This window comes from Eptatretus burgeri, chromosome 16 (genome assembly GCF_056783735.1).
Source record: "Eptatretus burgeri isolate ZD-2024b chromosome 16, Ebu_testis_v1, whole genome shotgun sequence".
NCBI classification, from domain to species: Eukaryota; Metazoa; Chordata; class Myxini; order Myxiniformes; family Myxinidae; genus Eptatretus; species Eptatretus burgeri.
Genome location: NC_140976.1, coordinates 6,989,511 through 7,015,525, shown reverse-complemented (window position 1 = coordinate 7,015,525; position 26,015 = coordinate 6,989,511). Strand labels below are relative to the sequence as shown.

General features: G+C 46.0%; 1 protein-coding gene across 14 annotated transcripts in view; it reads right to left on the bottom strand.

Moving 5' to 3' along the window:
* LOC147010416 (PR domain zinc finger protein 10-like) overlaps window positions 1–26,015 on the bottom strand; it is a 110,869-nt gene that overhangs the window by 16,517 nt on the left and 68,337 nt on the right. For 13 of the 14 annotated variants that reach the window (XM_085858934.1, XM_085858942.1, XM_085858930.1 and 10 more), the window contains 6 exons: window positions 23,879–23,968; window positions 12,682–12,735; window positions 12,288–12,440; window positions 1,275–1,397; window positions 609–690; window positions 365–429 (listed from right to left, as the gene is read on the bottom strand). In XM_085858934.1, coding sequence (XP_085715060.1) covers window positions 365–429; window positions 609–690; window positions 1,275–1,397; window positions 12,288–12,440; window positions 12,682–12,735; window positions 23,879–23,968 — 567 coding nt within the window. The remainder of the gene's footprint in view (window positions 1–364; window positions 430–608; window positions 691–1,274; window positions 1,398–12,287; window positions 12,441–12,681; window positions 12,736–23,878; window positions 23,969–26,015) is intronic. The other variant, XM_085858940.1, reaches the window with a different exon arrangement.

Sequence of the window (26,015 nt, the reverse complement as noted above, 5' to 3'; positions counted from 1 at the left end):
TCTTTTTTTTTAATATTTTCCTGCTCTTTTGTCGTTCTCTCAGTTGTCCATGTATATCTGTTGATATTTAGCTTTATATTTTTCTTTCATCTTTTTTTGCAATCATCAGGGCTGCATTTGTTGCTGCTTCGGTTTCATGCATGACATCTTCCATTTGAACCTGTCTTTGAAATTTTTTTGCGAGGTGTGTTCGGGATACCTTCTCTGGCTTTCTCTCTTCATGTATGCATACAAATTGAATTCTGTAGTCTCTTGAAATCCAGGATGCATGTGTGCATGTGTGAAAATTGTGGGGGGGGGAGGGGTGGGGTGGGGGGGGATGGGAAGTGAAGGCTTGTGGGAGAGTTTGGATGATATGTGGTACCTGAGCTAATGTCTTGTCAGTGAGCACAAACTGTGGTTGTGCCAGGCTCAGCATCTGCACATCCGCTGCACACAGGTAAACAAAATGCCATCACACTGTGTTGTTACACCACAACCATCATGCCGTCACACCGCAATGCAACCTACCTCGCCATCACCACATGCTATCAAATTGTCCACTGCATCATGCATCACAAACAGTGCACTGTACATGCATTCAAGACAACGTATAGTATAATGCTTACAGTAGGGACGGTTGTTCCAAGCAGGAGGGTAAGGTGGTGGTGGTCGGGGACTGTCCGATGCAGCATCAGACACAGACACCGTCTGCAGCCAAACATGGCGACAACAAGGAAAAAAAAAAGGAAGGAGGTAAAAGTGAAAACTCTGAACATGTGTGAACACATAACGGGATAGAGCAATGCGAGTGGGTAACCAATAAGATGATGGAAGCCATGGACAGTATGATGAAGTTAAATTTATTTAGGAGTGTCGCAAGTATTCATTCCTTGGCAATTAATGTAAGAGAAACAAGCTGAGAAAACAGTGAGAGGAACGACGGTGTCAGTAAGTCTTCACATCAGAATGCCGAAGAATGTCAGATGGAAACTCACTTTACATCAATCATTCTATAACTCAATGTGGAAGTGCACAAAAGTATTCACTCTCAATGATGTGTTCACTCATATTCAATGGTAAATGAACTCACCTGAAAGAAAGGTAAAATAAATATTTAAGGTGTGAGCAAAAATGTATAACGTCTGGAGGAACACACTGATGATAAGCAAGCTCTGCAATGATCTTTCAATAACCCGTATCAATAAGTGTGCGGTGAAATGGTACAGGTGTATGTATTAGGAGTGTGTGTCGGGGAGGGAGGAAGTATGAGCCGGTGGAGCCAAACAATTTACCTGGAGGGTGATGTTTTCACCCTCAGTAGTTGAGAAGGAAGGTGAACGAGGAAGGGTGATGGGAAGGGTGGGTGAAGTGCTTTCCTGCAGCTGGTTGAGGTCCAAGTTGGAAGCCTGTCCAGACTAGATACAGATGGTGTATTCCACACACGATAAACTCTGCAGAATTAAACTGTACACACTGTGAAAACTCAATATTCTCCAAATTTTACACACTGTGCAAAACTTAAAAAAAAGAATATTTCTCAAAGTGTACACTGTCCAAACTGTAAAAACCAATAGTCTTCTCATTGTACACACCGTCCAAACTGGAAAATAAACACATTGTTGTGGGAATGCTCTTTCGGGGTTAATAAAACTGTTTAATAGAACGATAGTTATTTTTTAGCGTTTGTTTCGATAAGCGTGACGTAGTATTTGTGCAATGGATACGTGTTGCATATGTACAGTGCGATGTTTGTTTTCCCTACCCGAATGTTTTGTCCTCCCCTATTCAACCCTCTGGCTGTTCGTTTTTCATGTTCTTTACCTCTGTTTACAAAGTGCACATCAGAGTTTTTTCTGCTCAAGCCATGAGAATGTGCATGTGTGGTGAATCTGCATTGAAATAGCCAGCCATCAGCCTGATTCCAGAGGCTGATGTGAGGAGCGAATCGGCATTAGGGAAGTCTGCATTTGGCCTCGCTGCAGGGGCTTATCAGTGGATCTTGAGGGCAGTTCCGTTAAGGGGTGCTTGGAAAGAAAGGGAGTGATTTTGTTGTCTGTTGGTGACGCAGCTGAGAGAGAAAGAAAAAGAGAAAGAGAAAGAGAAAGAGAAAGAGAAAGAGAAAGAGAAAGAGAAAGAGAAAGAGAAAGAGAAAGAGAAAGAAAGAGAGAAAAAGAAAGAGAAAGAGAAAGAGAAAGAGAAAGAGAAAGAGAAAGAGAAAGAGAGAGAGAGAGAGAGAGAGAGAGAGAGAGAGAGAGAGAGAGAGAGAGAGAGAGAGAGAGAGAGAGAAAGAGAAAGAGAAAGAGAAAGAGAAAGAGAAAGAGAAAGAGAAAGAGAAAGAGAAAGAGAAAGAGAAAGAGAGAGAGAGAGAGAGAGAGAGAGAGAGAGAGAGAGAGAGAGAGAGAGAGAGAGAGAGAGAGAGACAGAGAGAGAGAGAGAGAGAGAGAGAGAGAGAGAGAGAGAGAGAGCTGTCTGTTTGGAGGGACAGCAAGGAGGAAGGAGAGTGACTTGGTCTCTAGATGTGTGTACCAGACCTGTGAACATTTAATCACCAGAGTAAAGATGGCTTTGAGGAAGCCACACTTACGGAACTTGAGGGTTTTTATGGTGGGCTTCACAAGAGAGCTGCCGATAATTTTGTATATGGACCCAACGAGGCGGAATAAGATTTTTTGGGGCCGTGGGCACAAAAAAATATGTAGGCCCGAAACATCCCCCCCCCCCAAAAAAAATAGGAATGTATCAAAAAACAAAACGCATTAATACATAGACTCCATTCAATAAATTTGGCTTGTTGAAGTTCTAAAGCAATTGAATATTTTTTTCTGCCACATAACATCAATGAATTCTTCATAAGTAGCCGATGACATATACAGTGCCTATATAAAGTCTACACCCCCTTTCAAAGTTTCATCTTTTGTTGCCTTACAGCCTGGAATTAAATTACATAAAATCAGACTTTTTCCACCTTTATTTACACATCGTGACCCACAACTTCCAAGTGAAAAACAAATTCTCGAAATTTCAGAAAATTAATTAAAAATACAAAACTCGAATGTCTTGGTTGGATAAGTGTCCACCCCCCTTATAATAGCAATTGTAAATTAGCTCAGGTGTAACCAATCACCTTCAAAATCACCCACATGTTAATTGGCTTCCACCTGTGTTAAATTGTGGTGATTCTGATTATTTCAGAATAAAATCTGCTGTTCCTATCGGTTTCCTCTGCTGGGTAGTGCATTTCACAGCAAAGACTCAACCATGAGCACCAAAGGAGCTTTCAAAAGGCCTCCCGGATAAACTTGTGGAAAGGCACAGATCAGGGGATGGGTATAAAAATATTTCAAAGGACTTGAGTATCCCTTGGAGCACAGTCAAGACAAACATTAAGAAGTGGAAGGTGTATGGTACCACCAAGACCCTTCCTAAATCAGGCCATCCCTCCAAACTGGATGACCAAGCAAGGAGGAGACTGATCAGAGAGACCAATGGCAACTTTGAAAGAGCTACATGCCTTTATGGCAAAGACTGGTCACTGTGTGCATGTGACAACAACATCCCAAGCACTCCACAAGTCTGGCCGGTACGGTAGGGTGGCAAGAAGGAAGTCATCGCTCAAAAAAGCCCACCTTGAGTCCCGTTTGAGGTATGCAAAAAACCATTCTGGAGATTCTGTAACCATGTGGCAAAAAGTTTTGTGCTCTGATGAAACCAAGATGGAACTTTTTGGCTGAAATGCAAAAAGTTACGTTGGGCACAAACCTAACACAGCACATCACGCAAAGAACACCATCCCGACTGTGAAGCATGGTGGTAGCAGCATCATGTTATGGGGATGTTTCTCATCAACAGGGAATGGGGAACTTGTCAGGAGAGAAGGGAAAATGGATGGAACAAAAGACATAAAAATCCGAGAGGAAAACCTGCTGCCCTCTGCAAGAAAGCTGAAATTGGGACGGCAGTTCACCTTTCAGCACGACAACAACCGAAAGCACACAGCCAAAGCTACATTGGAGTGGCAGAGTAACACAAAGATAAATGTCCTTGAGTGGGCCAGTCAGAGCACTTAACTAAATCGAATCGAAAATTTGTGGCACGACTTGAAGATTGCTGTCCATCAACACTCCAAATGCAACTTGACCGAGCTTGAACAGTTTTGTGCAGAAGAATTAGAAAATATTGCCTAATAAAGGTGTATAAAGTTGGTAGAGACCTACCCCAACAGACTCACAGCTGTAATTGCTGTCAAAGGTTCTTCCACCAAGTACTAACTCAGGGGGGGGGGGGTGGACACGTATCCAACCAAGACATTCTAGTTTTGTATTTTTAATTAATTTTTGAAATTTGTAGAATTTGTTTTTCACGTGGAAGTTGTGGGTTACAATGTGAAAATGAGGGTGGAAAAGTCTGATTTAATGTAATTTAATTCCAGGCTATAAGGAAACGAAAGGTGAAATTTTGAAAGGGGTGTACATTTTCCATAGGCACTGGAAGAAGTCCTGCCTTTACCCTTCTGCCCAAATTCAGCAATGTGATCTGCAAGAAAGGGATCAAATTGAGCAATCAGCTCCAAAATCCCCAAACAACAACGTCTGCTGAACACAAAGCTGTGTCGCCATCGTCTCCTTCTGTCGTGTCTCTTTCTCTTTCAAGTATTTGTTTTTAGATGGTATTATTATTATTTTAAACAAAGTAACTCCTTTAACCTCCTTTGCTTGCTTCACCTTTCTCTTTGAGCTCCCACTTAAGTACCGCTGATCCATTTTTTTTAACTGCCTGTGAATTCTAATGGAAACTGACATTTGACTGATGACATTGCAATCATTTGCATATTGGAGCATGAGTTGATAATTTATTTATTTTTTTGCCTACAGACTTGCAATTGTTTTACTTATTAATTTACGAAAATTACTATTAAAAAAATAGCATTCTGTAGCTTTTGAACGGCCCCATGTTTGGGTTAAACAATCCGTAAGCGTGTGACGAATCAGCTCGTTCTGATATAACCATGGTGGAGGTTGACATGGATGGGAGGTGTGGAGTTAATATTTTAATAGTGTATGAAATGTATGTTTCCCAATCGCGCTGTTCATTATTTAATAGTGCTTTAAATGCTCATTTACCGATTGGCCCGTTACCGGATTTTGTTGCAGGTTGTGACCCCAGTGCAGTCATTCTTGTCTATACAAATAAATGTGTGTGTGTGTGTGTGTCAGTGTGTGTGTGTGTGCGTGTGTGTGTGTGTGTGTGTGTGTCATTGTGTGTGTGTGTGTGTGTGTGTGTGTGTGTCAGTGTGTGTGTGTGTGTCAGTGTGTGTCAGTGTGTGTGTGTGTCTTCTCCATAACTCCAAAACCATGAAACCTAGCAGACTGAAACTTTGCATGCATACCAAGGGAACTCCAAGGAAGTTCATGAATGAAAATTTGGTGCTTGGGTTAATTAAAGCACCCCCTTTTTGAAGATAATTAACGGCCTTATTTAATTATCCTTTATCAAGGTATTATGCTTGGTCACCTCTCTCTCCCTCGTTGGGGTCTTAATTTGCCCTTTTTTTGCCCTGCTCAACCTGCCTTGACTGGGAACAGGCTGCAATGATTTCTGAACGATAAAGTAATTTTTTTTCACTTTCCTCACTCATATTATCGATACCTATGAATCGCTGGATACATTGCAATGCTTATAAACGCCCGGAGACACCAGTATTCGTGGCTTTATTTCATTTCCGCACATGCCATGACCTCGAGAATCTCTTAAAATAAGCCAAATTACATAATTTAAGTAGCAGAATCGAACTCGGCAGTAGTTCCGACGACTAAAAAAGTGTTCATTTGTCTAATTCAGATATTGCTTCGGCATCTCCGGGTGCATGGGTTTATCGTCGGCAATTGGTAATCGCTTGCCAAGCAGGGCGTTCCATTGGAGTGCTTGCTTGAATGCTTAAGTCACTTGCTGAGCTTCCTACAGTCGATGGTGGTACAGTTCATGTCTCAATCGGGATGTACAGTCGGCAGTTGCTACACAAGGTAGAGCTACATATACAGCACACACGGATGTGGTACATATGGGTAGATTTGGATGTGGAGGGACTCTCTGTGGGTGTGTGGGCATGCCATGCCCGTTATAGGCACTACGGTGGCAGAGTTTCATCCTGCATCTTATGGAGGTTTTACAAGGTTTTCCTTTGACTCTTGACTGCTTCTAAAGCAATTGGTTCTCGGATTTGCTTTTCAAAGGTTAAACATTTCTCTTTGCGAGTTTCAAAGCAAAATATATTTGATAACACCCGATTTCCAAGCCGTTTGCCGTTTACCGTATTAACGTGTTTTCAAAATTACCGAGCCAATTATTTCCACCCATCACACAGAGCTGTTTATAAAGATTAATGTTTATGCACATTTCCTTGAAATGTCTATGTAAATGCAACATTGTTTTTAAAATTTGTATGTTGAAATTCCTCCCAACACAACGGTGAAAGATAACGTTTTTGGGTTGTTTACAGTACGTACTGCAGTCGGTAACCACATTGACTCCAATCTGCTGATTTCTGAAAAATGCCGATATCGGCTAAGCACGAGAGTGTGTGCATGTGTGTTTTGTTCATAAAGCAGAACATTTTCTCTCTGCTAACTCCCCTCCTCTCCATCCTCTCTCTTATTCTCTCCACCCCCTCCTAATACAAAGCAGCACTCTCCTGCAGCACTCTCCTACACCTCCCTCCCTCTCCCTCCCTCTCCCTCTCTCTCCCTCTGTGTGTGTGTGTGTGTGTGTGTGTGTGTGTCTCCGGATATGTCCGGGCAGTGATTATGTCTGGGCGGTGTTTGTCTCCAGACCTTTCCGGGCCATGTCTGTTTGTCTCCAGATGTGTCCAGCCGGTCGGTGTTTATGTCCAGACAGGAGTTTGTCTCTAGACGTGTCCGGGTGGTGTTTGTCTCCCGGTGGTGTTTGCTTCCAGACTGTGTTTATCTCCGGACATGTCCGGGCGGTCGGTGTTTGTCTCCAGGCGGTATTTATAGTATAACAGGTAGAAAAAGGATTTGACATTATTTTGTTTCCATCCTCACTGTCTGTTATCCTTTGCAGAATCATTTTGATGAGACGGTGTGAATCATAATTAACGCTCCACTGCACATCTGCCTTCCCTTCCCTACTGCTCTCTCCTCCCCCCTCTTTCTCTCCCCCACCCCTCTCCCTCCTCTTCCCCTCCTTCAGGCCTGTCGCTGGGGGGGGCATTTGGGTGCATTGCCCCCCATGGCGCATCTGGTGCCCCCCCATGGCGCATCTGGTGCCCCCCCACTTGTACGCCACCCATTTATGCCCTGTTGTACTCTGTGAACAACTTAGTGTTTAAGGACGAGCGCCCACTGTGAACTTGCTGTTTAAGAGTTCACCTGTGTGAACTAAAACCCTTATTCCAGATGTTCAACGTGGTGAATAATGAGGCCTTCTTGGATAAACTGTTCTTTCATAATATCCTTCTTTTAATAAGAATCAAGAGATAAGTCAAGTGTGCACTTCCCAGCGCATCTCCAAATGCAATTGGCAAGACAATACAGTCCAAGACCACAAGATAAAAGATAATAACGCAAGCACCAACGCCAGCAGCCAAGACCTTGTGTCGAATGTCAATGTTGTGGGTGGTTATATATATATATATACATATATATATATATATATATATATATATATATATATATATATATATATATATATATATATATATATATATATATATATATATATATATATATATCGTGGATCATTTAGTTTTAAGGAATAGCCAATCAGCGTATTCGATATGGAAACCCGATTGAGCAGGTTACCTGATTGGTTGTAAGTTAGGTATAAATGTAATATAGTCATAATATGATAATATGAATAAGGAAAAGACATAAATTTACATTATTAAAGATGAAGTGCACGTGCACCACGTGACCTTCACAACCCGTCAACCCTCCATCTTACAAAAGTAATTTTATAATAAAAATTAAAAATATGTGTGTTTGCAATCGTGCTTACATTTGAAATGATGCAGATAAAACCTGTTTTTGATGGATGGATCATTTAATAAATAAAACCGTCAACCGTGAAATCTCGCGAGTCGCGAGATTAGTGACGTGAGTCGCGAGGGACGAATCACAGAGCACGAGCTCGCAGCAGGAGAAAAAGACGTGGATGATGGATCTACGAAAATGGCTCAGAAAAGGAAAAAATGCAAGCGACGAAAATGAAGAAGATGATGAAAGACATGTTGTGGGAGGAGTTGGAGGAGGAGGAAAAGACGATCATGTCGATGAAATACCGACAGAAGCTGGCCAACCTGGCCAAGCCGGCAACGTCAGCCCTGCGGCTGGAGCCCCAGGGCAGACAGCCGAGTTTCCACGCTCGGCGGCGGCCTCGGGATCGGGTGTGACTGTCAAGCCGCTTCCCGATGATCTTGGAAGTGAGAGACCGAATCAAGTTGTTCTACAGCGGTACCCTGGCCATCTGTTGCAGAACAAGAGTCGCTCGTTTGTGTTCTCGTGGTACCAGACTAATGAATGGCTGGAATAGTGTGCAGACAGATGCAGCATTCTGCTATCCATGTAGGAAGTTTAACACTGCACGTGGCCCAGTGGACTCTACTTTCACAGTGCGAGGCTACCGGAATTGGTAACATGGTGTTGAGAAAGGCAGGGGGTTTCACAAACACGCAACTTCAAAGGAACATTTAACTTGTTTTTTGAGTTGGAAGGAGAATGAGAGGCGCATCGATTGTGGTAAGGAGATTTCCACACTCCTCAATGCTGACCAGCTAAATAGAAACCGGTACTATGTGTCTGCTCTTATCGATGTTGTGGGATTTCTCACCGAAAATCAGATACCTTTTAGAGGGAGCCTTGATCATTTTGAAGATATGTCAGACGGGCACAGTGGGCTCTTCCTCTCGCTTTTAAACTACACACTCAAAAAAAAGACACCAAGCTCGCCGAAATAATAAAGCATATCCCACGAAATGCAAGCTATACTAGTCCAGAAATGCAGAATGAACTGATCTGCACATTGAGTAATGTTGTGACGGATGCCATCGTGGAAGAAGTAGGCACATCGTGGTTTACCATCAAGGTGGATGGGACGAGGGACCCCACTGAATGTGAGAACATATCAATCATCATTCGCTTTGTATCGGCATCAAATGAAGCAACAGAGCGTCTACTCACAATAGCTACTGCCGACGCTGGTGATGCAAAAACATTGACAGACCTAATAATTGCAGAGCTGACAAAAACAGGACTTGACGCGTCAAAAATATTAAGTCAGGTGTACGACGGGGCTTCGGTAATGGCTGGGAAGCACGGTGGGGTGCAAAAGTTGTGGCAAGAGATATTGGAAAGAGAAATCCCCTATGTGCACTGCTTAAATCACCAACTCCATCTGGTAGTTATCCACGCACTGGCAGCAGAGAAAGCTGTCACTGATTTCCTCGAGGTTTGTTGTTGCCTGTACAAATTCTTCAGAAAGCCCACTGTTGCTGCACAGTATAAAGGTGAGCGGTTAAAACGACTTCTTGATCAAAGGTGGACGGGACATTTAGCCACTGTGTCTGTGATCATAGGATCTTTTAAGGATATCACATCCTTACTGTCGGAGATTGATGCAGAGCGCGCCTACGGTGCAGAGATGAGGATGGAGGCTATTGGGCTTTTGCGGGAAGTCTCTGGGCCTGCCTTCATGTTCATTGCTATCTTTGTACAAAAACTGCTGATGTTGTTAGATGGCCCTAACAGACTCTTGCAGGCAGAGGATATGGACTTGCTAACGGGGTTGGAACTGGTGGCGAGTGCTACAGAGTGCGTGAAGAAACTCCGCTCTGAGGATGAGTTCACTGATCTGTGGAACAAGGCCAACGATGCTCGCACTTCTACACCTGCACCACCAAAACGGACACGCACAATGCATCAGAACTTGTAACAGTTTGTAGTTTTGGAGACTACAGGACAAAACAACGACAACGACAAGACAGAACTGCAGAGGGTTTTTTACAGCGCAATTGACACTGTGCTTGGTGAGATCGCTCGGCGCTTCAGTGAGCGCAACACACAACTCGCCCGTTCACTCGCTGCCTTGAATCCTGAAAATGGCACGTTTTTGGATCCCCACTTGCTCCAGCACATCATGACATTAACAAAGTCAACCATCAGTGAAACAGAGTGTGTGGTTGCAAAGCAGTTTATTCGCTCACAGACAGAAAAGCAGCCAAACGAGAGATTGACAACACAAAAACTCCTCTCAACTTACCACAAAACGCTGGAAGCCATGCCAAGTGTAGTGACTGCTATGAGACTTGGACTAAGATTTGGTGCGTCCACTGCCATGTGTGAAAACTCATTCTCAACATTGAGGAATGTCTTCACTGACCATCGACGGTCCATGCGCCATGCACTCAAGGCACAACTGGTACAGCTGGCCTTCGAGAGAGACCTCACACGTAAATGCCTGAATGAATGGAAGGAGAAGGTCCTCACAAGATTCCACACTGAGACGCGTCGCCTGCAGCTCTTCTGACAGCGAGTGCAGCGGTATAAAAACTATACGAGGAGTTCAGATTGTGTGTGTGACTGCTGGCGATGCGTGTGTGGTTGTGGTTGCAGTGTGGTTGTGGTCAGCACCCGCCGTGGTCGGCTGCTTTGTACTTCTGATGTTTAAGTTAAATGCTGTGTTTGGTGCTTTGCATATCCCATATCTAGTGCTTTGTGCATAACCTTACCTCTGTGTTATTGACTGCTTTGAATGCGGACCTTGTGGTATCTTCAGGCTGGTCGTATTTGCTGTTGATAGTTTAACGTGATGATTGCAGGTCATAGCCAACTGTATCTTATTTCAAAGTGCACTGATTCCAGTGCCAACCTCCCCCATTTAGTTATTGTATCTCTGGTATATTAATTTTCTAATGCCAATTCTTCACAACACCTTGTATAAGTTCACCTGAATTGGTGGCAATTGTTTAATCATTGAATATTTGCATTGTGAATGTGCCAGTTTGTTGCGGCTCTCCTGCATTCGAATAATTTTAGGCCAAAAACATCGGAACATATTAAATCTAGCTGAGATCAATTTGGTTCGTATGCGACGGCAACCTCAGTATAGATGTGTCAATGCTGCATGAATACAATAGTATACCGGGTTATCAAAAATATTAAATATACTAATTGTGCCCCCCCATCCAGTTCATATGCCCCCCTTAATACTGAGCCCTGGCTACGGGCCTGCCCTCCTTTAGTATTCCCCCTAACCCTCTCCTTCTCTCCCCCCTACCTCCCTCTTTAGTATCCCCATCCGTGAATTTTCAGGTCGTATTTGCTAGTTTATAATAATTGTATTATCAAGTATTGACTGGTTTTGCACCTCCAACGAGGATCAACTGTCATGCAGCGCTCGAGCGCAGAGAACACTGCAACAGTATCAAGTCAAAACCAGCACTGAAACACCCCAAACAGTAACTCGTAACTGGAAACATAATATTTAGAGTGGTGCATCTGGTATAGCCATTTTTATAACAGGAAATATCTTTTTTTCCCCCGGGCCTCATTGAGCTCGGGGCCCTGGGCAAGGGTCCTGCGTGCCCATGCATTAATCCGCCACCGCTTGCCCAGCTTGGCTCCGGGTTTGAAATCGACCTCTTGGTATTGTTTGTTGTTTGTATTCCCCGCCCTGTGTTCTTGATGAGTGAGTGAACAGGCCCTGAGATAAGAACTTTTTGGAAATCTGAGTCACTTGGGATCACGTTGTGGGTAATTTGTGGGAATATTGTTTGCTGTTTATTGTGTTTTGCTTATGGACGATTTGCTGTGGTTTTTATTTTAATGACAACCTATGAACTGTTTGTTACTCCTGCAAGGGCTCCATTCTTGCTGTACAGTGGTTGAGTTTTCACAATTGGCACCCTCAAGGTGCATAATTGGGTAAAAGCGATTATCACTTAGTAAAGTAACGCACAGTGTGTCATAACCAGCTGCTCGGTTATACACCTGACTGGCAGACTGTGTGAGTACATGACCCTTGGTCGGATTCGTGTCGTTTGACGAGGTATCAGGACTTAAAGCTTGTAACCCTGGTTTGAGGCTTTGAACCCAGCTGGCAGCCATGGCCAGTTGAGGGCCTACATGATTCGGTCATTCCCGGATTGGTAGCATGGCTATAACAATATTCTCCAAACACACCTTGTGCTACGATGCAATGTAAGCCCCAACGCACCGGATACCATGCACACTGAGATTAATAAACGAGAAAGAGACGATAACAAGTCAAACAAACTGACTGTATTTTCCTACCTGCTGTAGCTGTACAAGTTGCAAGTGTACACTTGATGCTGCCGACACAGGTATGTATGCAACGCGCTGGCAGTCAGACAAACCAGTGAGACGAATGTCACCAGGAAGGGACTTGGACAGCTCAGACATTGCCTGTGTTAACAGGTCAGCAGGCTGGAAGAAAAACAGGAGCCTTGGATGAGAATACTTTCACTTTGTATGTGTCACACCACCTCAAGCTCTTCGATCACACATCAGGAGAGGGAAAAGGTGGAAATCATGCCTCTCTTAGGTAGTGTGGAGCTTCCTGTGACTGTGTGAAAGTAAGGTGAGAATTAGAGAGAGAAGAAGGTTGGAAGAAAAAAAGCAAATTAATCATAAAAGGGGATGCAAAAGAACAAGAACGTAACACAACCTGCAAAATGTCCCCTCCAGGTCCCAGAGTAACAATTGTTGTTCTATCTCCTCCCTGAAACATAAACAACATGATTCATTAATAATTGCATTGCATAATGATATTGTTGTGTGACCAGGGATCGAGATGACCCAAGGGATATCTGGAAGGCTGAGCAGAGCTATCGCAAGTAGGACTCAGACAAACCATGGTTTGCACCATCCCCCTATCATAAATCCAATGGCTCGAACACCCAAATTATATCAGATGCTGACCACATGACTTTCAGAGTTAATGACAGAATGTTGCTCTGATGGATGCCGACCAGATGGTGGTCTCCGAGTCAATTAACTGTGAGTGCATTGAGAATCTTCAGCCCTTTTGATTTCTGTCTAACTATGACTGTCTCATTCACTATTATATGATACAAACGATACCACAACTTGAAATTACAAATACTTTCAACCTTCACCAATCACATAGTTTGTTTGTACAGTACCTTCAGAAAGTATTCACACCGCTTGACTTTTTCACATTTTGTTGTGTTACACCGATGTAAACAAAATACCCCATAATGTCAAAGTTGAAATTTTTTTTCAGAAATTTTTACAAATTAATAAAAAATGAAAAGCTGAAATGTCTTGAATCAACCCCTTTGCTATGACACTCCAAATTGAGCTCAGACACATCCAATTTCCTTTGAGCATCCTTGAGATGTCTCCACAACTTGATTGGAGTCCACCTGGGGCCAATTCAATTGATTGGACGTGATTTAGAAAGAAACACACCTTTCTGTATAAGGTCCCACAGTTGGCAGTACACGGCAGAGCAGAAACTCGCCCATGAAGTCCGAGGAACTGTCCGGAGAACTCCGAGATGGAACTGTGAGGAGGCATAGATCTGGGGGAAAGGTATAAAACTATTTCTAGAGTGTTGAAAGTTCCCAAGAACACATTGAGCTCCATCTTTGGGAAATGTTAAGAATATGGAACTACCCAGACACTTCCTCGAGCTGGCCGTCCGACCAAACTGAGCAACAGGGCAAGAAGGACCTTGGTCAAGGAGGTGACCAAGAACGCAATGACAGAACTACAGAGTTCCTCAGTTGAGATGGGAGAACGTGCCGGAAGGACAACAGTCTCTGCAACACTTCACAAATCTCAGCTTTATGGGACAGTGGCCAGACAGAAGCCACTCTTGAGGAAAAGGCCATGACGCCTGGACGCATGAAAAGGCACGCCTGGAGTTTTCAACAAGTCACGTGAAAAACTCAGAGCATGAGGAAACAGATTCTGTGGTTTGATGAGATGAAAATTGAACTCTTTGGCCTGAATGCAAAGCACTATGTCTGGTGGAAACCGAGCACAGCTCATCACCCATCTAACACCATCGCTACCATGAAGCATGGTGGTGGCAGCATCATGCTATGGGGATGCTTTTCAGCAGCAGGGACTGGGAGACTTGATAATAGCAGGGACTGAGAGACAAATACAGGTAAATGGAGCCCCTTGAGGAGAACCTGCTTCAGATTGCAAAAGACCTTCGACAGCGGCGAACATTTATGTTCCAACAGAACAATTACCCCAAGCATACAGCCAAAGCAACACGAGAATGGTTTCAGAACAAGAACGTGAAGGTCCTCGAGTGGCCCAGCCAAAGCCCAGACTTGAATCCCAATGAGAATCTGTGGAAAGACTTGAAGATTGATTTTCACCTACTCTTCCCATTCAACTCGACAGTGCTTGAGAAAATCTGCAAGGAAGAATGGGAGAAAATCCCCCAAATTCAGATGTACAAAGCTGATACAGACATACGCAAGAAGACTCGAAGCTGAAAACACCAACAAAGGCACTTCTACAAATTATTGACTCACGGGGCTGAATACTTTTGTAAATTAGATATTTCTGCATTTCATTTTCAATACATTTGTAAAAAATTCAAAAACATGTTTTCACTTTGTCATTATGAGGTATTTTGTGTAGCTCGGTGACAAAAAACATCTCAATTTAATCCACTCTACATAGAGCCTGGAACACAACAAGATGTGAAAAAGTTGAGGGGTGTGAATACTTTCTGAAAGCACTGTATTTATCATGTGCATCTTGAGCTGAGAGTCCATGACAAATTCGGCCTACATTTTGCATCATTCTTGGGATGAAGGGCGTGAATGATACTGTTACGGGCCGGGGTCGGCGCGCCAACCGACTGCTCTGAACGGAGCCGCAAGTCGAGTCGGCCCGACCGATCGCCCGGAATATAGATCGCCGCCTGGATAACTCCGAGCGACGGGTCCTTGTACAAGAACTGAAATACGCCAATGGGCAGATCATGTGGGGTAGGGTCGATTGCCAATCTTCAATGTACCGAAATACCCACGTGATCCAACTACCGGGGTATTCCACCCTTGACTGAACTCGTACGGAACAAACAGCCGAGGCGAGCCTGTCCCGTGCGCGATCCCGAGCGGCTTAATCGCCAAGAACCGTCAATCCAAATTCCCCCTTTTACGGCAAACCAACGGCTTTCTAACTCCCAACACACGAAATGCTCAGTCAATGAAAGAATCGACGCGACGAGCTGAGAACATTTAACAATTGGGATATTTATTAATAATAATGGGGAACTAGGGAAGCACGTAAGAGCAGAACTATACCGACTTTAAGAAATGTGATGCAAACATTTACAGCACACAAAAGCACTTTACAATTTCCTACTTATTAGACGGGCCCACGGACACACGTACGCACACACCCGCACCCAATAAATGGTGGCAGAGGCCTTTAATAACGAGCTCCAGCTCGGAGGACAGGTGAGCTGAAACCCAGAGCCTATCTCGAACTTCTCCACCCCGTGTGGTCTTCAAGTTGTTCGGACCCGGGCTCCAGCGAGAGCGAGCTGGATCCAATCGCCGTGAGCCGCGATGCTTCCCGAGCTCCCGCGAATCCTCCCGCGCTTCTCAACATGTGCTGGGGAGACGAGGCGCCAATCCTTCCCGTCAATGCGTCGCTTCCCCGAGGAACCACCTACAAGAAGAGGCCGACGAGTCGCGCCAAGCCGGGAACCAAATGGAGAACAAAGAGCTCCACGAACCAAGAAGAAGAAGCCACCACTCGCAGCTCGAGTCGAGCAACCGGTTCAACTTTCTTCCAAACAAAACAGCTCTCCGAAAAGCCTACCGAGCCAAGCAGGACCCGAAGCTCTGCTGAACAACTTCTCTGCAGAAGCAAAAAGCTTCCGAAGGCCTCAACCCTAATCCAAGCCAAACAGGACCCGAAGGTCTGCTGAACGACGCAGCCCTCAACTCCCTTCTCCAACTCTGAACATGAACCAAGAAAGGATCTCCTCTTTATCCTTCTCCGCCCCCCCTCCCCCACGCCCGGCGTGACTCATGCCCTCGTGATCCATCCCCCGCTCAACCAACGGGTGGGAGGGAGTTGTTGACATCATGAATCACGGGACTGCAGGGTTCTTCTTCCTCTTCGCAGAAGAGGGGGAGGGACATCTCCATTGTTCGTTCCCTAACTAATAAATCGATCCGCAGCGCATCTAATCGATTTGTGAACATTTAAACAATGGAAGGTGAGCTATCTAGGGAACAAGCACTTTTTGACATAGCTGACTAAAGGAACCTGTATGTTGTGTGCAATCGAATTCCCAAATTCGTAACAATACCATTGATGTAGTGGCAGGTCAGGTCAGTTATGGGAACATGCGCCAGAGCAGCGCGACGCTGCGTCCACCTTCTGCTGGTACTCCAAGTCCACCTTCTGCCGGTCTGGCCATCCCCCAGGCAGATGCCTGGCCCATCCCCATCTCATTGAGATGTTGATAAATCTGCTGCAACCACAAGGCATGTGGTCGGGTCATTGGCCTCCTCCACTCAGGAGGCTCCCTCGCTGAGAGAATCTGGTGAGCAGGATCAGCGTCAGAAAAACGAGCCACATGTCCATACAGCCACAGCTGACACTCACGGACTGTGCAGGTAACAAATCTCATTTGAGTCTTCCTTAGTAACCGCTCGCTGGACACAAACTCCGACCAGCGATAGCCAAGGATTCTCTGAAGAGACCTGGTACCAAAGGAATTGTCTCCATCTCAGATCCCTGGTCAGAGTCCAAGTCTCACACCCATAGAACAAGACTGGAAGCACCAAGGACCTGAAGACTCGGACTTTCATCCTCCCGCACAGGTACCGGCAGCACCACACCCCATGATCCATTGAATCCATTATTCCCCAGGCCCGAACCAGACGTCTGTTGACCTCTGACTCACAGCCAGCAGAGACATGAATATCACTGCCAAGGTAAGTGAATCTTTCCATGACCTCAATATCCTCGCCACAAACAGGTACAGACAGAATATCAGCATCCAAGATGTCATTGAAAGACTGAATCTTCGTTTTGACAAAGGAAACCTGTAACCCCAGTGGTTCCGACTCCTCATTCAGCACCTTGAGGAGCTCCAAAAGGATATACAAAGTCTTTGCAAGGATGACTGCATCATCTGCGAAATCAAGGTCAGAGATCTTGACATTCCCAGACTATGCAGCACAACTTGATCTCTCCGACATCCTCCCGAGAATCCAGTCCATACAAGCGCTGAAAAGTGTGGGGGCCAGCACACCTCTTACACACTCCAGATACAACTGGAAATAAGTCAGAGATGGTACCACCACAACTCCCAGCACTCTCAGTATCAGAGTAGAGTTCAGACATCAGATCGATCAGTTTTGGTGGCACCCCACGAACGCCAAGAATCCTCCAAAGGGCATCCCGATTCACTGAATCAAACGCTCTACAGAGATCAACATAGGCTGCAAGCAGCCCCTGCCGAAACTCTCGTCTGCGTTCGGTGAGGACCCGAAGAGCAAGGATACGGTCAATCGTTGACCTCTGGTGTAAAGCTTGACTGCTCTGGACACTGGTGCTCAAGCAGATGTTGACGAACCCTATCAAGAATTATCCGAGCAAAGACCTTGCCCGGTACTGAGAGCAGCGTCACCCAACGATAATTGTTGTAGTCTTGTCGATCACCCTTCCCTTTCCAGAAAGGGACAACAAGACCCCTCTTCCAGTCAGTTGGGATGATGCCTGTATTCCAGGTAGAGCACAGAACTGCATGCAATGACACAAGTGCAGCATTTCCACAAGCCTTGAGAAGTTCAGCATGGATGCCACAGATCCCTGGAGCTTTACCCCATTTCAACCGGTTCACCGCAGGTTCAGGTCAGGTCAGGTCAGGTTCGATCTGTGACCTGCTACAGGTACCATGTAAACCTGTACTAACCTGTTTCATGGTCGGGTTGTCGGCGACTAAACCGTCTCCCCCACCAGGTTTTCTGGTGAGGAGGGTGTTTGGATATGGACACCCAGCAGGATTAAAAACAAAACCTGTCAAAGGGCGGAGGAGCTCCTTGTGAGCCAACGGCCATCCATATCTAGTGCCCAACTGTGTCTGCGGACGTCCTCCTGCAGTTGGGTTACTTCTTATTAGGAGGTTGGTGGCAGGATTTGCACTCCGGCCACCGTAAAACGCTTCATTCCGCAAAACGTAAAAACGCAAAAAAATCTGAAAACCCACTCCGTGGGAGTACCTCCTGTGCAGCTTCCCTTCGCAGGGCAGCTCACCGGATGACAGGATTGGGGCAAAGCCTTCGGGACCCCCAATCTTTGATAGGAGGGAAACCACGGGGTAACATCCCTGGGTCAGATTGCGGGAGAGTGTGTCGGAGTGGTGCTGAGGTGTCGTCCACCAGACGGCGGGCTCCTTGGGTTAACCTGAGGCGGTCCCTTCGGGTGGGTGCCTGGAATGTCCTATCCCTAAGAGAGGATGATCACCTGTCTCTGTTATCATCTGAGCTCAAGCGTTTGGACATCGGGATTGCAGCTCTCTCTGAGGTTCGGAGACCGGATTGCGGCGAGATAATGGTGGGTGGTTACACCTACTATTGGGCTGGTCGCTCTGATGGTTACCATACCCAAGGAGTTGCTGTAGCTGTGTCCAATAAGCTGACCCCAATGATAATTGAGGTAACACCAGTCAACGAGCGTATTATGAGATTAAGGATTCGCCACTCCTTAGGTGTCATTTCCCTGGTCTCTATTTATGCTCCGACTGAGGCGAGTGATCTCACCGTGAAGGACACATTCTACGCCACACTCGAGTCTGTGGTTGATCAGTGCCCCAGATGAGATACACTTCTAGTCTTGGGGGATTTCAATGCTTCGATTGGAACTGATAGGGATGGTTATGAGATGTGTGTTGGTCCCCATGGGTCAGGAACTATGAACCAGAATAGCACTAAGTTCCTTGACTTTGCAAGAAGTCATGGACTTAGGGTGGCTGGTTCATGGTTTCAGCACCCACAAGCTCATCGCTGGACTTGGTATTCCAACGCTGGCGGTGTGTCAAAGGAGATTGACCATGTCCTCATTGACGGTCGTTGGAGGATGAGCCAGAACTGCAGGGTCTACCGGAGTGCTCAGTTCCTCAATACTGACCACAGGCTTGTTGCAGCAACTCTAAAGCTGCACCTTAAATCCTGGAGAATGGTACCATCCCAGCCTAGGCTGGATGTTGCCAAGCTCAGGGATGAGAGAGTAGCTGAGGAGTTTGCGAACAGGCTGAGTGGACACTTGGGGGGTCTGGGTGCTTTGGGGGGTCCTGAAGAGTTGTGGAGCACTTTCAAGACCACCGTCCTTGATGTTGCCGGTGGATGCCTTGGAGTTCACCGCAGGGCAAAGAAGAATTTCGTCTCTCAAGGGACACTGGATACCATTGACCAGAGTCGCAGGGCCAGGCTGAATGGCAGAGCTGAGCTGTTCAGGGAGCTGAGACGTAAAACTGTACGTGCACTGAGGGTGGACAAGGAGGCCTATGTGCGAGGAATCTGTGAGGGGGTAGAGCATCACCTGTGGACAGGTGATTCTCGTCCCGCTTTCAGGGGAATTCGCGCATTACGTTCATCCAAGGCCATCCCTCGGAGCACTGCAGTTCGAGCAGAGAGTGGTAGACTCTTGACAGAGGAGTCTGAAGTGAAGGCCCGCTGGGCCGGTTACTTTGAGCGGTTGTACCAGGCTGATCCCCCAGCTGTCGAGTTGGACGTCAAGGGTGTTGCAATCCCTGTTGCTGACCCTCAAATCAACTGTGGTCCACCATCGCTTGTGGAAACACGGGCTGTGGTGAACCAGTTGAAACGGGGCAAAGCTCCAGGGATCTGTGGCATCCATGCTGAACTTCTCAAGGCTGGTGGAAATGCTGCACTCGTGTCGTTGCATGCAGTTTTGTGCTCTGCCTGGAACACAGGCATCATCCCAACTGACTGGAAGAGGGGCCTTGTTGTCCCTCTCTGGAAAGGGAAGGGTGATCGCCAAGACTGCAACAACTACCGAGGGGTGACGCTGCTCTCAGTGCCGGGCAAGGTCTTTGCTCGGATAATTCTTGATAGGGTTCGCCATCATCTGCTTGAGCACCAGCGTCCAGAGCAGTCAGGCTTTACACCAAAGAGGTCAACGATTGACCGTATCCTTGCACTTCGTGTCCTCACCGAACGCAGACGAGAGTTTCGGCAGGGGCTGCTTGCAGCCTATGTTGATCTCTGTAAAGTGTTCGATTCAGTGAATCGGGATATCCTCTGGAGGATTCTTGGTCTTCGTGGGGTGCCACCGAAACTGATCGATCTGATGTCTGAACTCTACTCTGGTACTGAGAGTGCTGTGAAGTGTGGTGGTACCATCTCTGACTTATTTCCAGTTGTTACTGGAGTTCGTCAGGGATGTGTACTTGCCCCCACACTTTTCAGCACTTGTATGGACTGGATTTTTGGGAGGATGTCGGAGAGATCAAGTTGCGGTGCGTCATTTGGCAATGTCAAGATCTCGGACCTTGATTTTGCAGATGATGCAGTCATCTTTGCGGAGACCTTAGATATCCTTTTGGGGGCCCTCGAGGTGCTGAATGAGGAGTCGGAGCCGTTGGGATTACGGATTTCTTGGGTCAAAACTAAGATCCAGGCTTTCGGTGACATCTTGGATGCTGCTGTCCTGTCTGTGTCTGTTTGTGGTGAGGATGTTGAGGTCGTGGATAGATTCACTTACCTTGGCAGTGATATTCATGTCTCCGCAGGTTGTGAGCCGGAGGTCAATAGACGTCTGGGTCGGGCCTGGGGAGTCATGGATTCACTGGATCATGGGGTGTGGCGCTGCCGGTACCTGTGCGGGAGGACGAAAGTCCGAGTCTTCAGGTCCTTGGTACTTCCAGTCTTGCTCTATGGGTGCAAGACTTGGACTTTGACCAAGGATCTGAGACGGAGACTTAATTCCTTTGGTACCAGGTCTCTTCGGAGAATCCTTGGCTATCGCTGGTCGGATTTTGTGTCCAACGAGCGGTTGCTGAGAGAGACTCGGATGAGATTTGTTACCTGCATAGTCCGTGAGCGTCAGCTGCGGCTGTATGGACATGTGGCTCGTTTTCCTGACGCTGATCCTGCTCACCAGATTCTCTCAGCGAGGGAGTCTCATGAGTGGAGGAGGCCAGTGGGCCGACCACGTGCCTCATGGTTGCAGCAGGTTGACCATCATCTCAAGGAGATGGGGATGGGCCTGGCATCTGCCTGGGAGATGGCCAGACGAAGGCCCCTGGAGTACCGGCGGAAAGTGGACGCAGCGACGAGCTGTTCTGGCACATGCTCCCATACCTGACCTGACCGCAGCCTGTGTTTCCACAAATGAAGGTGGACCACAGTTGATTGGAGGGTCAGCAACATGGATAGTAACACCCCTGACATCCAACTCGACAGCTGGTGCATCAGCCTGGTACAGTCACGCAAAGTAACCAGCCGAGCAGGCCTTCCCTTCGGACTCCTCTGTCAAGATCCTACCACCCTCTGCTCTAACTGCAGTACACTGAGGGATGGGCTTGGACAAATGCAATGTGCGAATTCCCCTGTAAGCAGGACAAGAATCACTTGACCACAGGTGATGCTCTACCCCCTCACAGATTCCTCGCACGTAGGCCTCCTTGTCCACCCTTTGTGCATGTACAGTTTTACGCTTCAGCTCCCTGAACAGCTCAGCTCTGCAATTCAGTCTGGCCCTGCGACTCTGGTCAACGGTATCCAGTGTCCCTTGAGAGACAAAATTCTTCTTCGCCCTACGGTGAGTTTCAAGACATCCACCGGTAACATCAAGGACGGTGGTCTTGAAGGCACTCCACAACTCTTCCAGATCTCCCAAAGCACCCAGACCCCTCAAATCTCCAATCAGCCTGTTCGCAAACTCCTCAGCTACCCACTCATCCTTGAGCTTGCAACATTCAGCCTGGGCTGGGATGGTACCATTCTCCTGGATTGAAGCTGAAACTTCAGAGTTGCCACAAAGAAGACTGTGGTCAGTATTGAGGAACTGAGCACTCTGGTGGACCCTGCAGTTCTGGATCATCCTCCAGCGACCATCAACAAGCACATGGTCAATCTCCTTTGCCACACTGCCAGTGTTGGAATACCAAGTCTAGCGATGAGCCTGTGGGCGCAGAAACCATGAACCAGCCACCCTAAGTCCACGACTTCTTGCAAAGTCAAGGAACTTAGTGCTATTCTGGTTCATAGTTCCTGACCCATGGGGACCAACACACATCTCATAACCATCCCTATCATTTCCAATCGATGCATTTTAATCCCCCAAGACGAGAAGAGTATCTCGCCTCGAGCACTGATCACCAACAGACTCGAGCGTGGCATAGAATGCATCCCTCACAGTGAGATCACTCACCAGTCAGAGCATAAACAGAGACCAGGGAAACGACACCCAAGGAGTGACAAATCCTTAGTTTCACAATACGCTTGTTGACCGGCGTTACCTCAATTATCATTGGAGTCAGCTTATTGGACACAGCTACAGCAACTCCTTGGGAATGGTAACCATCAGAGCGACCAGACCAATAGTAGGTGTTACCACCCGCCATAATCTCGCCACAATCCAGTCTCCGAACCTCAGAGAGAGCTGCAATACCGATGTCCAAACGCTTGAGCTCAGATGATAACAGAGACAGGTGATCATCCTCTCTTAGGGATAGGACATTCCAGGCACCCACCCAAAGGGACCGCCTCAGGTTAACCCAAGTAGACCGCCGTCTGGTGGACGACACCTCAGCGCCATCCCGACACACTCTACTGCAATCTGACCGGGGAATGTCACCCCATGATTTCCCTCCTATCATTAAAGTTTGGAGGTCTTGAAGGCTTTGCCCCAATTCCGTCATCCGGTGAGCTACCCCGCGAAGGGAAGCTGCACAGGAGGTACTCTCACAGAGTAGGTTTTCAGATTTATTTTTGCTTTTGGCATGCTTTGCGGGATGAAGTGTTTTACAGTGGCCGGATTGTAAATCCCGCCATCAACTGAATAGAAAGTAACCCAACTGCAGAACGACGTCCGCAGACACAGTTCGGCACCCAATATGGATTGCCGTTGGCTCACAAGGAGCTCCTCCACCCTCACGCAATGGCCGCTGTCGGTTAGAGCAGGAATTTGCAATTTGTTCAGGATGCAGACGATAACTCTCCTTCGATTCATAAAAAGACACAGTGTGATCTTTATCGTCCACCAACTAGTGCTCGCCAACCGGACACCCGGCTTAACATCCATCCGGGGAACGGTGCGCTTTTGTGATGCATACCCAGGCTGCGAATCACCAATGAGACAGTTTATACCATCCAGGCAGGAATCGAACACAGATTAAACAGCTCAGATGCGTGCTTCCTCTCCACTATCCTGTCAGGCGAGGGAGGACACGTGTACTAACAATGGTTCAGCTGATATCCATTTGTGCGAAAGCACAAATAAATAAATAAAAAGCTGTGAAACCTCTTATTACAAAACAGTGCAAGTGAAACAACAAAGGTTAATGAACCGGAATTGCCATTTTTCGAACAGTATTGAATCAATTGTAACAGAACAGGTTTGCTTGTAACCCACAGAAGAACGATATACTGTTTTGAATAAGTTTGGTGTCAATGACATCAAACAAGTCCACTATTTTTGGAGGCGATGAAAAGAGAACTAATTTTATTTACGAATCCCCTTCAGGGGCACAAGTCTGGTTGATGGAAGGGTCTGATAAACTGCGGTGTGTAAAATTGGGAAAATACTTATTTTGTCACATCATTCAGACATATGCACCTGGGATGATTTTGATATGACATCATTCATGCAACAATTCTTACATCAGTGTTTTGGGTAGAGCTCTGCAGGGGGATTTCCCTGATACTGCCCTCCCCTGTATGTTTCTTCCTCAAATGCTGAACCATCTTGGCCTGGAAAATACCAAATGAATATCAAAAGTTAAAAAAACAACAACATTAAACAAAGGAATGAAAATGAAAAATCACTCATCGAGCGACACTCGGCGAAACGGGACGGCACTCAGTAGAGCGCACATCTCCACCAGACTGAACAGTTTCCATTTTGTATCCCACTGATAGGTCAGATCTGAATCCGGACTCGAACGAAAATCGAATCGGCTTGTTCTTGTTACCTAACCAACTCATCTACCTAGTTTTGTCGCAAGTCGTCCACAACTTTTAGAGATATCATGCTATACATAGATTTTGGCCCCATATCTCAATGGTGAAGAATCACTCAAAAAAAAAAAAAATTCTCAAATCACCATTTGAGTCTCCACCAAAATTGATTCAATGAGTCCTTTTCACACACCCAACATGTCGACAAAGTTTCGTGTGAATCCATCCATAACCTTTTGAGATATTGTGCTATATATCGTTTTTGGCCACCATCTCTCAATGGTGAAGAATCACTTGAAAAATTCTCGAATCCAGATCCGGATTCAGATCTTTACCAAAATTAAGCGTTGCTGTCCTTGGCCGGTCACCTACACACACACAAAAAAAAAATTCAGAACGATTGCTTGAAAACTGTGGTCAAAAATCGTGTGACAGACAGACGTACAGACCAACATACTTGGCAAAAAATATTTTCGCCGAGTAATAATAAGAATAAAGAAACGGAGGAGAGAAAAGAGGTTGGTGGTCTTGCAGTCATTTACATGCTCTTTTCTCGGTCTTGCTCCTCCCATTCTCTTTTTGCTCGGGTTATTTTTTTAAAACTGGTTCGGCCTTCTGAAAGTTTTGGCTTTCTGAAAGAAAGCCTACAACCTAATCCTCCTGGGCACAGGCGTTCTTTCAGAAAGCCTTACCTTGTTACCCTCCCCAAGTGCAAGCTTAACGGTCACCTCCATTCATTTATGCCCTCTTCTCTCGTATGTGGAAAAGTCTTGCCAAATTTGTCTCCAGCTCGTACCTCCTGGCTGTTATGTCCACGACCACCTCTTGGTCTCTTCCATTTCTACCTTGGAGCTTCACTACACCTGCATGAGACCCTGTCCCTCTTACACTTGCTGCTACTCTCCTCATGTTGTGGTGCACCTGCATGTTCTTGTGCTCTTGTTTCTCCTTCAACACACTCTGTCTGTCAACCTTTTACTGCCTTTTGCTCTGCTCTCCCATGAGCCTCAACATGTGTATTGAGAAAACAAACGAATATTGTCTTGGCTTCAAAGTCGAGCTTCGCAGTCTTTTTTTCATTTTTTGTGTATACATAGTTGAGGCTTGTGGAAGAGCTAATATTAGTACTCCGAACAGATCAGGATGCAACAGCACAAAAGGAACAGCAGAAAGAGAGGGGGGAGGGGGGAACACCAACATCAGGGCTGAGGGACAAAATAAACAGAGGAAAAGCAAATCTTGGAAGAAAAGTAAATGCCATGACATTAAGCATTACTGCAAACATCATTTCAAACTAGAAGAGCACTCGGTAGAGCGCGTACCTCCGCCACGTAATGTCCGATCCACGAGAACATATCAGACACAATACATTTTTGAAATATGCTATACAGTACTATATCATTTTTGACCCTATATCTCAATGATGAAGAATCACTTTAAAAATAAATAATTCTCAAATCCAGATCCGGATTCGGATTTTCACCAAAATCGAACCAATGTGTCCGTGCCACACACCCAAGCTGTCCCACCAAGTTTCGTCCAAATCCGTCAACAACTTTTTGAGATATCGTGCTATATATCGGTTGAACGCTATCTCTCAATGGTGAAGAATCACTTAAAAAATTATCATATCCGGATTCGGATCTTCACTAAAATTGAATCAATTCTTCCTTGTCACATGCCCAACATGTCCACCAAGTTTCGTCCGAATCCGTGCACAACTTTTTGAGATATCGTGCTATATATCATTTTTGTCCCTATCTCTCAATGATGAAGAATCGCTTAAAAAATTCTAGAAGCTGGATGCGGATCCAGATCTTCACCAAAATCTAATCAGTTC